Source organism: Pezoporus wallicus, unplaced genomic scaffold, assembly GCF_028554395.1.
Source record: "Pezoporus wallicus isolate ANWC-B61680 ecotype Strahan unplaced genomic scaffold, APGP_CSIRO_Pwel_v1 scaffold_6446, whole genome shotgun sequence".
NCBI lineage: Eukaryota > Metazoa > Chordata > Aves > Psittaciformes > Psittacidae > Pezoporus > Pezoporus wallicus.
This window is the reverse complement of record NW_026636264.1, coordinates 5106170-5121700: the sequence shown is the minus strand read 5'-3', so window position 1 is coordinate 5121700 and position 15531 is coordinate 5106170. Positions and strand designations below refer to the sequence as shown.

General features: G+C 38.3%; 1 protein-coding gene across 1 annotated transcript in view; it reads right to left on the bottom strand.

The window, feature by feature from the left end:
- GUCY1A2 (guanylate cyclase 1 soluble subunit alpha 2) overlaps nt 1-15531 on the bottom strand; it is a 147684-nt gene that overhangs the window by 57828 nt on the left and 74325 nt on the right. Inside the window, exon 5 of the mRNA XM_057399738.1 lies at nt 7665-8150. Within this exon, the coding sequence (XP_057255721.1) occupies nt 7665-8150 (486 nt within the window). The remainder of the gene's footprint in view (nt 1-7664; nt 8151-15531) is intronic.

The window sequence follows — 15531 nt, the reverse complement described above, 5'->3', positions numbered from 1 at the left end:
ATACAATATTAATTACAGATTCCAAAAATCTCTGGGATACCTTAAAAAACCTCCTGGTTTTTAAAGTTTTAAAAGTTTTCCAGATATAATTTGAGAATAAGATTATCTTCAAATGGATCAAAAAATCTCTTTCCATTTCTACCTCACTATTTGATTCTCTTAGTTTCTGTGTCTCAGCTTTTCAAAATTAATTCCTAAGCAGTGAAATCGTAAGCCTGAGTTTCAAGGTAACTCTGCAATGCTTTTATGACACTGCATTCTGCTTTTGGAAATAGTCCAGTGTATGGAAAATCCCTCCCATTTGAGCAGGAATGGATTCCGAGTGTCCACCTATGAAGTTCAGAAATCTGTTTATCTGGTAAAACTATTTTTTCAGAAGGAATGTCTTACTATAAACCTCACTCCCTTTCCCATGAGCCTAATTATACAGCAATTGCTCTCACTAGGCCTCAGGGCATTTTATTTTTAGTGAGTTTAATGATGCTATATGCTGGCAAATTCAGGAGGATTTTGCAGGAAGACCTGTATTCAAACTCTTTCTGTAGCACCTACTTAGTCTTAAGCACAAACCTTTGAGTATCCAGTATATGGAGGAACCCTTTCATGTATGCCGTAATAATATCAATGATTTTTCCTTTATGAAACGAAAAGATACAAATGGTACTTGCTGCATAGAATTATTATCTAGTATTTTAAAAGAGGTTTTTACTAGTTCAAATAGAGACATCTTATGAGACTTACAGTTCACATGATGTCAACATCAGGTTTGTTTCTAGTCACGGAATACAAAAGTCACAGTGCATAAATGATTTCTCTGTGCTGTAAGGAAGTATGAAATTGGAAAAATCACACCAAATGTGGCTGATGAACAGAAAATGTCCTGACTGGCATTCTTCCTTGTGTGAGGTAGTTGCAAAGCCAAGCAAAGAGCTGTTTAACAAAATAAGCAAATATTAAAGCAAATATGCATAACTTCAGATACATGTTTCAGTTTAATGTGACTGCCCTTCTCCAGATGTAAGATTGGTCTTAATTTGATATAGGTATACCTGCTATTAAAAGAACTACTGAACAACGTCTTCCATAAGTTTTAATATATCTGTCTTGAAATTCATACATTGGCTATTTTCTCTTAACTTACCTAAGTATCCTCCGCATTTATTTATATCACATAAGAAATTAAGGTGCAGTCATGAATGCTATTTGAATGAACGAAAAAAAATGCTGCATCTGGGCATGCTCAGGTATATGAAGGACAGCCATATGCTGCCACAGTTGTGCTAGATCTGACATAGTACTGGACTGTTTAGATGGAAATAGCTTAGGCTGATGGAAAGTAAGATCAATTTTCTCCAGTCACTTACAGATACTAAAATTTAGAACGTACAAAACTTGACCCAAGAAAACAAAGGATTTAAGTATTAATGGTAGGTTTTATAAAACATAGCATGGGGGAGACAGTGTACTGCAACAGGGCATGCTCTTAGCCATTGTTCCCATCCAGCTGCTATGTCTGGGCTTGCTCCTCAATATGCAGCAGGAAGCCCCAGAGGAGGATCCCCTTCATAGTCCTGTTCAAATACAAAGTCAAGATACAGCCAAGGTTCATTCACACATAACTGAGGACTTGGAAAGCACTCCCAGGACCTGCAAGTTGCTTATTGGCTCTAGGCTTCCCAGGCAGATTGAGGGAAACGGAGAGAGATACTTTAAACAAATGTGTGCTCTTCAGGTAAGAGAAAAGTGGAAGGAGAGAGACAAAAGAGAAAGAGAGAAAGAAATAGATACAAGCATGGTATTCTTGAGGAAGAAATTATATACAGAAGCAGAAGTCCTATACTCTTTAGAGGATTCTTGAGTGATGAATTGCCTAAAGCAGGGGAACACGCACAGATGTTTTAGTGCTTTGTGCAGGTCTGTATGCTTATAAAGAAAAGAATAACTCTTCTGGACCCTGCGTGTCTGTTGGCTTCATTTGCACATCTCACTAAAGACAAAAAGTGTAAATCCTCCACAAGGCTACAGAACCATGAGTTCTTAAAGTAATGGGAAGTCTTAAAATATCCTGGAGCTCTTGGGTGGTGATACAGCAGATCTGCAGGGAAAATCCAAGGAATCTTTTGTGGGTTTTGTTTGTTTGGCTGGGCTTTATTCTTTTAACTTAACCCGAAAATACTTCTGAGTTCCCCAAAAAGATAGGTGCGACAGCTTTCCCCTGACTTCATACTGCAGTGCAACGCACCTGCATGCCAGCAAGAACACACACAGCCAGAGAGGTTAAGGAGAAAGTCAGTATTATAGCCTGCTCAGAGCAAGAAAAGGAGGAAGGTTCAGGAGTCCTGTATGGTGGGGCTTCAAAAGAACAGCATGCTGAAGGCCAGTTCTACCAGGCTGGTGGCACCTGGGAGAAAGTAAGCATCTATTACCCATTTTGTTCTATTACACATTCAAAACCCACTGACTTTAAATTAACAGGAAGAAACAACACCTAGTACACTAGTAGTTCCTAAAACACCTGTTCATCTTAAATCAGGTATATTATGGTATTTTATGTGCATTGTATTGCTCATATAAGAGTACCAGAATTGTTTACATATTTTAATCGCATTTCATAATGACCTTCATAATAATCTTACAGATGCCTAAGCTGAAGCTAAAAGAATTTGAAAGCTTCTCAAAATGTTTATGTAGCTGCACTGAACTTAAAAGGTTAAAACTGCAAAAGTGATGGAAAGAAGATAAAAATCGTGGTGATAGATTTTACATGAAAACTTGAAGACTGTGTTTTTTAACTGATAAAACATACAGCCTGAAAACACTCAGAATAGCCTGAAGCTCATGACTCCTCTAATTGCAGTAATCTTTAGTCATTATAGCACTGATAGTAAGCTAAAGAACATATATATGAATATGTACAAATATCAGTTCTCAAGGAGGGATAGTCATAGCACTGAGAAAGTACTGGTATTTTCTGTAGAATTATACTGATTTCTGAAACCTCAACTACCAGTGTAAAAATGTAAGTAGTATTTTTAGAAAATGTGAATTTAAAATTAGGTTCCTGAAAACATTATACCACAAGCTCAGTATAAACAGTGTTTTTCAGAACTGGTGAGTATCAGTCTCCAGTGATTGCAGAGCAGTCCAGACTTCCCACCTTTTTTTAGTCTCAGGTTTCTAAAGCAAGCAAAAGAAAAAAAATAGCCAGTTAGGTGTATAAAATCAGAAAAAGAAGATCTGACAGGCTAGCTGTATCATTCAGGAAAAATAAAATATCATTCAGTGTAAAGTAAGTGAAATAATGCTGCCAGCAATAATAACCAAAGAGAACTCCAAGGAAGCTGGTAAAGGACTTCAAAGCTTGTGTGTAGCACCACTCAGGGAGTATCAATTTAGCGATATAATGAAAACAAAAGAAAGAAGAAATTCATGTAACAAGTTTGTCAATTATAACCATAAAATTAACCTGCAGAATTATGTTGTCTTATTCAATAAATATTCAATAAACTTCCAATTAAAATTTTGACAACAGATGTATGGCAAAGACATTTCGACAGTTCATTTAGGACTATCTGCTTAGACATGGAAAGTGGAACTCAGAACTTCACAGAAAGTGAAGTTTACCGTTATGAGAAAATGTGCAAATGTCTTCAAGGACAAATGCTGCTCTGTCCAGAGAAAAGACAAAGAAACTAACACCTACACAAAGGAGCCTGGTTCTGCCCTATTTGGCTTGACATTAACCAGTCAGCATAAACAGTCACCCAGCTAGTGCATGTATGGCTAAAAGAACAGCTGCCAAAAAAATTACATGCTGCCTTTACTCCATGCAGTAGTGAAAGGGTGATGGAGGGAAACTGGGTTGTTTCAGAAAGGAAAGTGAGGGGGAACAAAGCAGGCCTACACAGGCAAAAGGATTCAATAAGAAAAAATACTTTAAATGTTTCTATGTCAAAGGCATATTACTTGGAAGGAGAAACAGAAGCTGAGGAATCTTATGCAGGGAGGATTTCAATCTGTGTGGTTAAGTTTTAAGTACCAGCAGCCATGGCTGCATCGTATCTAAATAGCTTATTTGATAAAGAGATGCTTTAGCTGAAGCATCGTTTTGCAGCACTTGGCTCACAAACAGGAACTCACATACACAGAAAAACAGGTCCAAACAAAGACAAATAATCTGGCCAAACAGTATTGATTTTATGCAAAACAATTGCTTTCAAAATTTACTGACCTCTCTCTCCCATTACTTCTGCTTCTGGAATCCATGTTTCTATTTGCATGTCCGCAGACACTAGCTTACCAAGCATGTCCCCTGCATTACTTTGATTTGCACTCCCTGCTAACAGCATCTTTTCTCCCATTCCCCAATTCAAAGCCAAATATAATTAACTCAGTCAGCAGCACCAGTTTCCAAATGCACTGCCAGGTCTCATTTCTCTCACATCCTCTCCCTGCTGTGATTACCCCAAGATTTCTCTCTTGATCTTTCATCAAGGCTATATGTAAGCAAATTTTTTCCAAAGTTTCATTTTCCAAATCACAGATTCTTCCAAATTGCTCTCACTGTCACCAGGCTCATATCATCATGCATATCATTTATGGCAATGTTCTACCTCAGCCTAGACAAATGTGATGTGTCATCTTTGATATCCATTCAAAATGCTGCCATGAAGTTCCTTTTCTGAGCCCATTATCTCCATGTATCTTTCTTACCTATGCATTCATCTGTTGGTCATCCTTTCTCTACCTCATCAGTTATAGCTACTTACTTTCCTTTCCAAGAATTTTCAAAGTCTAATTCATTCCCCTTCAGCCCTCCAAGAATTTCTTATTCTGTATCCAACAGCTCATTATGTTTGCCCTCTATGTCTGACTTGTTAAATGCAAGGATCTTTGTTCTTCTTTCTGTGCCATACTTCTCTGTAAACAGCCCTGAATGAATAGTAAGAGACAATTAAAAATACATCTATTGTCTGAGTCCAAGATTAGAAGCACTGAGGTTCTGAATTCAAAATGCTGTTAACAGTAAAGCTGGGTGAAAAATTTACGGCATGGAATTTATTTAATGAATTTTGCTTAATTTTCTGTTTACAAAATGGTGAATTTTGTATTCAGAAGTACTTGCCAAATAATCTTTGCAAATTATCCTTGCTGTGTTGCTTAAAACCAAGAGAATTTGAAAACTAATCTGTTTTGATGTGTATACATGAGGAATTTCTGTAGCCTGGTTACAGGAGTGTATCTTAGAGGCAGGCTGTGGGTACAAATCCTGGTGATTATATATCTAAAATTCACTGCCTGACAATAACTTCTAAAATTACAGTTGTGGTGGTGGTGGTGGTGATCATTCCTAGCAATACACTTACCTTCCAGAATACCATATGAAACAAATGAAAAAGATATAAACACACAAGCTATTTTTGTTTTAAGAGTGCAAATGCTTTTTTCAAAAGAATTGTCATTTTATTTTAAGTCTGATTCTCTAAGGAAAAGAAAAAGGGTTCATTGCCTGAGTTTTGTCTTTCTGTAATGTTCAACTGAGTCATTTTCACTCAACCCCACAGCAGCTTTTTTAGACTTCTGCCTAAAAAAAAAAATATGAAAAAAAGATCTGGGGAGAGGAAAAAAGACACATAAGCTCCAAAATAGCCAGAGTGCACACTGCCTTGCTCATGAGTGGGCTGTGGAGGGAAGCAGGGGATGTGTAGGGAGGCCGAGGGGACATGGGGGAGTAGGGAGATGGAGGAAAACCCAGGATAAAAGGATCTGGAAAATAACTGGCTATATTAAGGTAGTAACAGTGGAGAAAAGGTGTTAGAGGTGTAAGAAATCCTTCCATACAAAATTAGGTTTTGTTTATTCCTCTGCTCATAGAATTACATGGGGGTCTTAACTTTTTGGAGTATTTATTCCTTTTCTGAATGCACAAATCTTACACTACCCATCTCAGCAGCCATTATCTTATTTCACAGGTCAGGATAGTACTTCAATACAGTTAACATCTTTCTATCATCTAAAGCAGCACAAAGCTAGGTGAAAAGCAGAAGGCCACAGCCTGAATGGTATAATATTCCTGACCTATGTATAAATATTCCTTCTTAGTGTTCTCACAGGACTCAACCAACCTTTGATCCAAACAGGTCATAGAGTTTTACATACTTTATTTCCTATTCCCATGCAACCACGGTTTTCAACAAAGAATGTCCTGAATGCCTCAAAAAAGATGACTAAAATTATTCATCTGGGAAAACACTAACTACACCCATGTACCGGATACAGCATGTGAAACAGAGTCACCAGATATCACTCTTGACTGTGGGTCAGAATTTCCTCAAGTCCTATTCTCACAGCTGGATTGAGATCAAGTGAAGCAACATCACATCAATACAAACTGTGATCAAACTTCCAATCTTTTCTGACTATAGCACTGATAAAATTTTCAATCGAGGGTTAGTAGCTTCCATTGCAGTCCTCTCCCAACATGGCCTTTTGCTTCTGAACATTAGTAAAACAAACCACTAGCCCAGGAGCATAAAACTTATATACAGCTAGATCTTTTACTTTGCTCTACTGTCCTACCAACATATATCTACACCATGTTCAGTTCTACCTGTGGTATGTGTTGAAACTTTACAGTTACAGTTGTTTTTTAAGTGGGTAATCAATATTTTTGGGTGCTTTTTGAAGTGTTGCACAGGCTAAAATTGAAAGATAAACCTTTTCTCTATAGCCTATCAAGAAATACTATTTGAAACGGCTTGAAAACTGGTGATTTAGTTTCCAAGCATCAGACACGAAATGAAGTCAATATATAATTTACAGCTACATTTGTTTCCTTTGGTGTATTCAATTATAAAAGGAAATTTGCTTTGCTTTTCTATACAAAAATAAAGGTATTCCATATACAAAATACATTCTCTGTAGACTTCACAGGATAATTATACAGATAATATCTTAACTGCATTTATTAAATTCTACCTGCCCACTCTTTCCTCTCAAACACATAATGGACACCAAGTCCATCGAAGAGAAGTGAAGGTGATGAGGTTGCTAACAGAACCAACCCTTGCAACATCTCCTTTTCTGAGGGCAGTAAAGGAGCATGGCACTCCAGTGCCATGTCCCACTTGTTCCATTTACTATGAATGGACACTAGTTGTCGTCTTCAATTTTTCAGTGTAAATTTAAATCTCATAACAATTTCTTTTTTGTGAATGCTTTGTTTTTTATAGAAAATTTGAATTCTTTCAGATAAAAGATACCTACCTAAACACTAAACCATTCAACTTTCAGCTGAAACAGAATGCATTTGAGCATCAGCCAGGAGCTGCAGCTTGGGCTAGGATAATCACTGTGCACTTCATCATCCTTAGGACATTGTGGCTGATGTGTCACCTAAAGGAAACTAGGCTATACGACAGAAGGAATGCCTATAGGAAAATAGGAATATGAGGTATATATGGAGGAACCATGATGACAGCTCAGCATCAAAGTGTTTGATTTTCATTATGTGATTTCAGATTTATTTTTTCCATGCAAAACAAAAATATTGCCTTCATGGTTTTACAGAGAAGGTATGTGACTTAGAAAGATGGCTACTGGGGTTTTTATTTTCCCCCTTTAGTTTCAGTTAGATTTTGCTAACTTAAGACTTGAGCTGTTACCTTGTAGATGTCCAGGAATCCACACTGATGGTCAAACCGCGTGTAGAGTTCGTTCAGCATGCTGATGACCTGCATGGGCGTGCACTGCGCACAGATGGCTGTGAAGCCAACAATGTCCGAGAAGAGCATGGTAACATCATCAAACTTCCTGGCCTGAACCTGCTGCCCCTGCCACAGCTGCTGAGCCACTTCTTCAGGAAAAATAGAAATTAGGAGATCCACGGTTTTCTTCTTCTCCTCTTCCAGGGCTTGATGTGTGCATTCTAGTGTTGCCTTCAGCTTATCCATTCGTTTTTTCAAGCCATCCTGGGCCTTTGCTTGCTCCCCAACCAATATGACATCACGAGTAGCATCATGGATAGGTATGTCCGAAAGATGGAGGCCTCGGCCCATCAGTTCATCCAGCTTGTCCACACAGGGGGAACCCAGAAACAAAATTGAATTTGATTCTGGCACATGAATCATTTGTCCTTTAATTTCCATCACCTGAAAATCAAAAACAGAGATTAGAAAAGAAAAAATAAGCTGATAGAAGTGTATCACCATTCCACTTTTCCCATCCTTCGTCTTCAGCTAAAATTGTAGCCTATTATACAGAAGCCTCTTACACTCACATGTTCAAGCAATGAGACACATAGTCTACTCACTAAGGTGTCAGAAAACAGCCTATACTGACACAAAAGTATTCTCAAATCTGGATTCTATTTCAACCCAGTAAAATAAAGAAGTAATCACAGTAACATGTAATTCTCAGAATGGTGTCTAAATAATGTTTCTAAAATTTGCCCCTGGAATGTAATTAGCCTTAAAAGCAAATTCCAGAGTAGCTCATTCTCTTTAACTTAGCTATAAATTATGAAAATCACAAAATTAAAGGTAAATTATAACTACGACCACAGGTTAGTGAAATGGTGATATAGCTTCCATTCTTTTTTCAACGAAACAACTGCTAATTTAAATGTGGCCAAATAGGATAGGACAGAGTGTAGATTTAGATTAAAGATTAGGAAGAAGCTCTTTACTTCCTCTGTGAAAGTGATGAGACACTGGAACAGGTTGCCCAGAGAAGCTGTGGCTGCCCCAGCCCTGACAGTGTTCAAGGCCAGGCTGGACGGGGCTTGGAGCAACCTGGTCTAGTGGAAGGCGTCTCTGCCCATGGCAAAGGGGTTGGAACTGGATTATCTTTCAGGTTAGTGTGAATGGAATGGAAAAAGTTTATCAGTTCTCCTGTTTCCTATTTGCTTTCTCATACATGCAGCAGGGTTGAAGGCTGACATTCTGCTAGAGTCTGCAGACTTCTTGGTGATACAGATTCATGTAATTTGTGTCTGCAGAATAGAAGAAAGAACAGTAGGAAAGGAGTAGCAGGTGGTTCATCATACTGGTTTATAGATCCTCCATTTGCCTGTTAAATGGCTTGAGAGCTGTTCAGTGGTTGATACCACTGAGGCCGTGGCCTGTTCTCTTTTGCTCCATGATGGTAACCAAGCACAAAATTATCAGACTGAAACAAACAGTCAAAAACCAATTGTAATGATGTATCTGATAGTCGGGGCTACGTTCATTCTGATTTCTATTAATTTGAGTCACACAAAAATAACTGTCAAATACTGCAAAGGAATACTTCTTACTTGAATATTGTATTAAAAAAAAAAAACAAACCAAACCAACAAACAAACAAAAAACCCAAACAAACAAAAAAACTAACCAAAATCCACACAAAACCCACAAAGAAACAGAAAACTAAGATGAACATGTTTTGTTTAAGCAGAAGATAATTAAATCAGATAAACTTTGTAAATTCAGCCTGCTGTAGCCTCTGCCATGAAAAACAATCATCGTTAATGCTTTCATTCCAGGACTGCACAAAGATCAGAGCAATACTGTGCTAGGTGATCTAAAAAACCCACAGCCCTTACCCCAAGGATCTCATAGTCAAACCAGGCACAACGCACAAACTTTGTGCATGCAAGAGCAGTGTTAGGCACCATAATGCCTTAAACCTGTATTTTTCCATTCCACACAATCCACTGAAATAAAAAGGTCTCCTGCAGTCACTCTTTCTTTCACCATGTAGGCATTCTCTCACTCTCACAATGATTCACTTTATCATTTAATCCTCCTTCCATCTATAATCCTTCCAAGCAAAATAAGAAAACCTTAATCAGAGAATCCAGAGGTGTCTGTAATAATGATGTGATTTAAGCATCCAGAGATCTGGAAGTTCCTGCTGAGCTCACAACCACCCCTACATGGCTCCTTCCTTTTTTGGGAGAGATGCTGGGAAGCTCCTGTTTCTATTAGGGATTTTTTACATCAGACACTAGGCTATCATTGCAGATCCTACTGTCAATGTGGGGAGTTGGCTTATCCTGTCCCCATGCCCGTCTGCCTCTATACCCCACTCCACTACCAACTCAACAGATGTAGCTTCAGATGTAAGCCTGGGAACACAGCAAATGAAAGTCAGTGAAAACAATGAAAATTGTCAATATTCTTAATTTATATTCCTGCACACATAATAATATATAAATTTCTAAGCCTGATTTCCTCAGCTTCGTTCTGGGAGAACCATCTCCATCAGAACGCTGGTCAGCTACCTAAATGGGCAGATTTAATGCTCCAAGACCCTTTTTTTTTTAATTTTCAGTACGTAAGGGCAATGCTTTCTTCATGCATGCAACCTCACAGTTTCAAAGGCCACATAAGAAATTGTTTTAACTCTGAAGAACAAATTGCCAAATGTGATATACATGGTATGGCATTTCTAAATTCTCTTCTTAGTTTGTTCCTCTTTCCCAGACAGTTTTTGTTTTCTGTTCCTAGAACCTCACTGCTGTGCAAAGTAAATGTATCTCATATTATCACTTCTCTCTTCCACCTTTAGGTGAAAATAGGGTGTCAGCTCAGGAGGAGAGAGTGTGACCACACACCCTCCCTGAGTCAGCCTGACCTGGGGGGTATGCTGCTTGTCAGCAAGGCACGGCACCTGGCTTGGAGCCATGTTTCTTCTGTTAACCTGCTGTGAGACTAGAAGGAAATTATGCATCCCTCTGTGCTCCTGCTTTGCCTTTGGCAATTTGAGGTGTTAAACTCTTTGATGTGATCTCTGTCCATGTGAATATATTGTGCCAACCCTCCCCGTGTCGATTCTTCTCAGGAAGCTGACTGAGTGAATAAGGCATTAAAGAGGCACTCTGGAGTCCTCCACTCTGCTTCAGGCAAATTATCAACTCTGAGTGCTTATCTGGCCTTTCAGCACAGCAGGAACAACAGTATTGACCACCTTACAACACGCTTTGAGGCTTCCTTTTTTTTTTCCTTTTTTTTATTTTTTTGCAATTATATTCTTCCTAGGTAACTCCTTAATCTCTGAAAGTGTCAAAGGTTCAGTACCATTTTGGCTTGATCTGCTGAATATTATTATCATTTCCTCTGCTCAACAGGAATTGTCGATGCTCCCTATCACTCCTTTCACATTACTTTACTGATTCTGATGTCCTACTCAGTCTTGATGACTGAGGAGTGTTTTAGAAAATGGCCTAGCAGCCTCTTCAAGTTGCCAAATCAGGAAAGTGGACAGCAGAAGCAAAGTTGCCTCCGATTTCCTGGGGAGACAACAGAAGAGAAGAGCTGAGACTGCACAACTCTTCTCAGTTTTTGAAAAGCCCTCTCCAAAGAAGTTTGAGATTATTTGGACTGTTTCTAGAGGACTTTGGTCTGCAACTTGGATCCAGCATAACCTCCATCCATTTCTTTGGACTCTTGCCTCTTAGATCCTTCTCTGCATCTTAAAGTATAACTAAATGGAACAGGACAGTAGATTTGCCTGAAGCTTGCCATAACAAGTCACACTTCTGAGTAATTTCCCAGAGCTCGACTGCTTTTACACATGGAAAATAAGCACATATGCAATCCGGATAATACAATCTATCTTTCTTATAAGCAGGGAAAGACCAAAACCAGTTGTATTTCATTGCTGCTACATTCATTACTTTCTTCTTTCTTTAATTATATTTTCACCAAATAAAATAATTCCACTGTTTTCAGAGGATGTTTTCCTGATCTACAGTGATATAAGAGAACATTTTGAAACGAGCAATTACACATCCTGATTTATGGGATTTTGTTTCTGTGAAATGATGGTGCAGCCTAAATTGCTCTAGGATAAAAAAACAAAAACCTACCACAGAATTTTACTTTCACTGCAAACCCACTGCAAAGAAAAGGGAGCAAACAGAAGGGGCCCTGCTTCTCAGGAGCTCTTTCAACCTCTCTCCCCAGAGACCCACCAAGGAATACAGACATTCTCTATTGCTGCTGTTTAAGAACGTAAGAGTGTCCTACTGTGCTGTACACCAACAGCTACTTCATTAGGTACACAATATCCATCGCTCTGCATGCTCTGGATGCAAGCCATCCTAGGATTAAGTATGGATCAAAAGCTTATGAATCAAATACCAACTCCACTGCCTAGTCTAAGGAAAAGCATGGGCAAAAGCCTCATTTATTGAGCTGATGGAAGACACCACTTCTTTGTACAAATACAGGTTTATAAAAATCATAACAAAACAGCAGCTTCCATTACACCTATGCTTTATTGAAAAAAATAAGAGAAATATATATAATCTCCACAAAAATTAAAAAATATATTTTCAATCAATGCCTACTGCAACTGAATAAACAAGTCATCATTTGCTCAACAAAACTCAGAATGCACTCAGGTTCTTGCAAAGTATAACTCGGAGCATTTGCTTGCAAGTTTGGATTTCCAGCTCAATGCATTGTCAAAAGAACGCTATTACACACAGTAGCAAAGTGAGTGTTACAAATTTCTGGTTATTTATAGAAAACCCTGGGGTGTTACATAATATGCAATAGTCTCCAGACCAAAGAGACCAAATTTAACATTTTCAGTATGTCACATACTTCATGAGCATTGAATGTCAGCATGAATATTGCAGGGAACCCACCAGGAATATTTTCGTATTCTATAACATGAAAGAGGGAAAATTATAATGCCAGAATCATTAAAATACTTTGGTTTTAAACTTGGACCTCCAAAGTGATTTTTTGATATCAAAAGAGTTAAGAGTGTAACACATTAAAAGCAACACATTAAAAGCAAACAAAACAAGGTTAGATAGGACCTTCTTCACATGAAGCATAGGTGTGCATGTCAAATCAAAGCATGCAGCCATCTGTAAGTAAATGTGCATGGGGAAGAAGCAAAGGACAGGGCTCCATCCTTTGCACATCAGTCTGTCAAAGCAACTAGACAAACAAAAGGAAATGGTGGTTACACCTGAAAAGATGATGAGGATTTATAATTTCTCTTTTGTTGCTTCAAGACACAGAAATTGCTTTTAAGATGGTACTCCAGACCGCTCCTTGTTAAGTCCAAGATAAGTTCTGAAGCATAAAAATCATGGGAAAAATGTTTTCTTGGAAGGAACCCCTGTCTTCACAAGGTAGCAAAAAGCTGTAACTCTACCCTATGTGTGCCTGAGTCATCTCCTTCATGGATGCTCCAAAGCAGAGGAGTGTATTAACTCAACATGGCAGATGGGCAGAGATACTGGTGCCAGGCTGCATGGCATGGAGGTACAGAAGATAGTTGCTAAAACAAGAGGAAGAAACTCACTGGTGTTTCCAAGATCATTTCAAAATCTCTTTTAACAACAATACACTGAGATTACATTGGATTTTTTTTCCTTTAATAATAACCTTCATATACTTAAAAATGATCTGTCAGGGTCCTGAAGGGACTGTTGTCCTGACTGTCCTTGCCCAGCCCCACAGGGCTCCCTGCACCCTGCCCATGGCCCAGGACCCCATGTCAGCCCCTGTCTCAGCAATACTGATGTGGGACTGATATCCAGCTCTCACAACTGTCTGGACAATGCTCTTAGTCACATGGTTTAGTTTTGGGTAGTGCTGTGAGTAGCAGGTAGTTGGACTCAATGTTCCTTATGGTTCCCTTTCAACTCAAGCTATTCTATGGTTGTCTGTTTTTCCTTTCACTGCAAAATCTATTTAATCCCTTAAGACTGCTTTCAGGTCACACACATTTATATTAGTGTGGTAACTTTTAGGTATTGATAATGCAGTTCACTGCTGCTTTATTAAAAGCCAGGATACCCTATGCAGATGTACAGCTACTCCAGCAACACAGAGTTACAATTTTACAGCATCAGGTTTAAAAAAAAACCTATAGAGGCCTCATGCAACTTCTCTGTGAGATTTGTATTCTTGACAAAAGTTTAAAATGGACAGCTCTGAGAAGCTGCAGATCCCGGGGACATTCCAGCTTAGGGGATATTTCACCATTCTGTCACATAACTTTCATTCAGCCAAGAGCCTTATTTTAAAAACTCCTGAAAACCAGAAGCCAGTTCCTGCTGTGTTACAGGAGCTGTCAGAATGGTGGTAGCAATAAACATGCTCCAAAAAGGAGGTCCCCAAGCCACACACTTGTACCAATTTTCATTTCAACCAAAGCAAAATGCAAAATGTAATCAAAACCACAGTTTGATTACAACAAATGAAAGTGTAAGGGAAACTTTCCATATTTAATATTCTTTCTGTGTTTATGAACAAATGGAAGATAATTACATTACATTTACAGAGAATGTATGTTTAACACTGCTTATTTTAAGTCTTTCCTGGGAAAAAGAAATTGATTATTTTTATTGCATTTTTATTTCCAGTTTTAAAAAGGAATGGGGAACGAGAAAACAAGAATGTAACATTTGAGAAAGTCAGTAAAGCTTTCTGAGAAGTTGGTTCTCCACTTCAAGCATTAAATCTCCATTAGCCTGACAAGGCAGCGAGGTGGAAGGTGACACAAATGCACATTCAGGTTGCCAACTTCACAGAGGTAAAAATCATGCTTGTTAATTGTTAGCAATTAAGTTACCTGAAATAATTATGCCAAAATAATAGGTATAGTCCCTTAAAAAACACTTTTCATGTCTCTTTCTGCACCTGCTTATATTTTAGGAACATTCATATGCATTATCATTTATAATATCATTTATAACAGTTATTCCTTGGCTTTCTTCTGTGCACAACTGTTACCATGTACTTAGTCAAAAGAAAATCCTGTAAATCCTCTAACAAAGTTATGAGCCTCAAAGCAACACATTTTGCTTTTGTTTGGGTGGGAGCACAGGGATGAAAGAATCTATGAAAAAGTGAAACCATGGTTTCAGCTCTTGATTCCTGGAGCGAAAATGAAGAACCCACAGCTCCTGCCCAGAAGCAGATTCAAGGGTCTGTACCACAGCCCAGCAGCCTGCTAGATGGGTGTTTGTGGGGGTAAGCACAACACAAGTAATGGCGAGTTTCTGGCTCGCCACTGGCTTTACTGATGTCCAGGTTGGTCCCTACACAGCCTGGGCACAGCCTTTACAGAGACAGGTCTGACCATGCCAAACTACAAGCAGAAAATTCCACTTCTGAATAGAAAATAAAGTACTGTCATTAAGTACCTCTGTCTGCTCAAATGTTGCTTTGAAACCGTGTCCCTGGTTTTGGGGAATTATCTTACAAAACAGAACAATGACCAGAACCCAAAGTAAGGTAATGCTTATCTTATTCCACTAGACCAAATTTTACAAAAAGTCAAAGCATCTGCATGGAAATTTTTTATGGTATGCCATATTTAAATTAGTAAGAATAATTTAAGAGTGCCTTTAAGTTATGACATTTTGTTGTTTAAAAAACCCATGTAATTTTATTTTTACTTTTTGTTTACATCACTCAAATCCAGTATTGGAGATTTTTCTGTTAATTTGAATAATTTAACAGAAAAAAACACAAACAAAAAAACAAAAAAAAAAACAATTGAGTCATACAACAACAG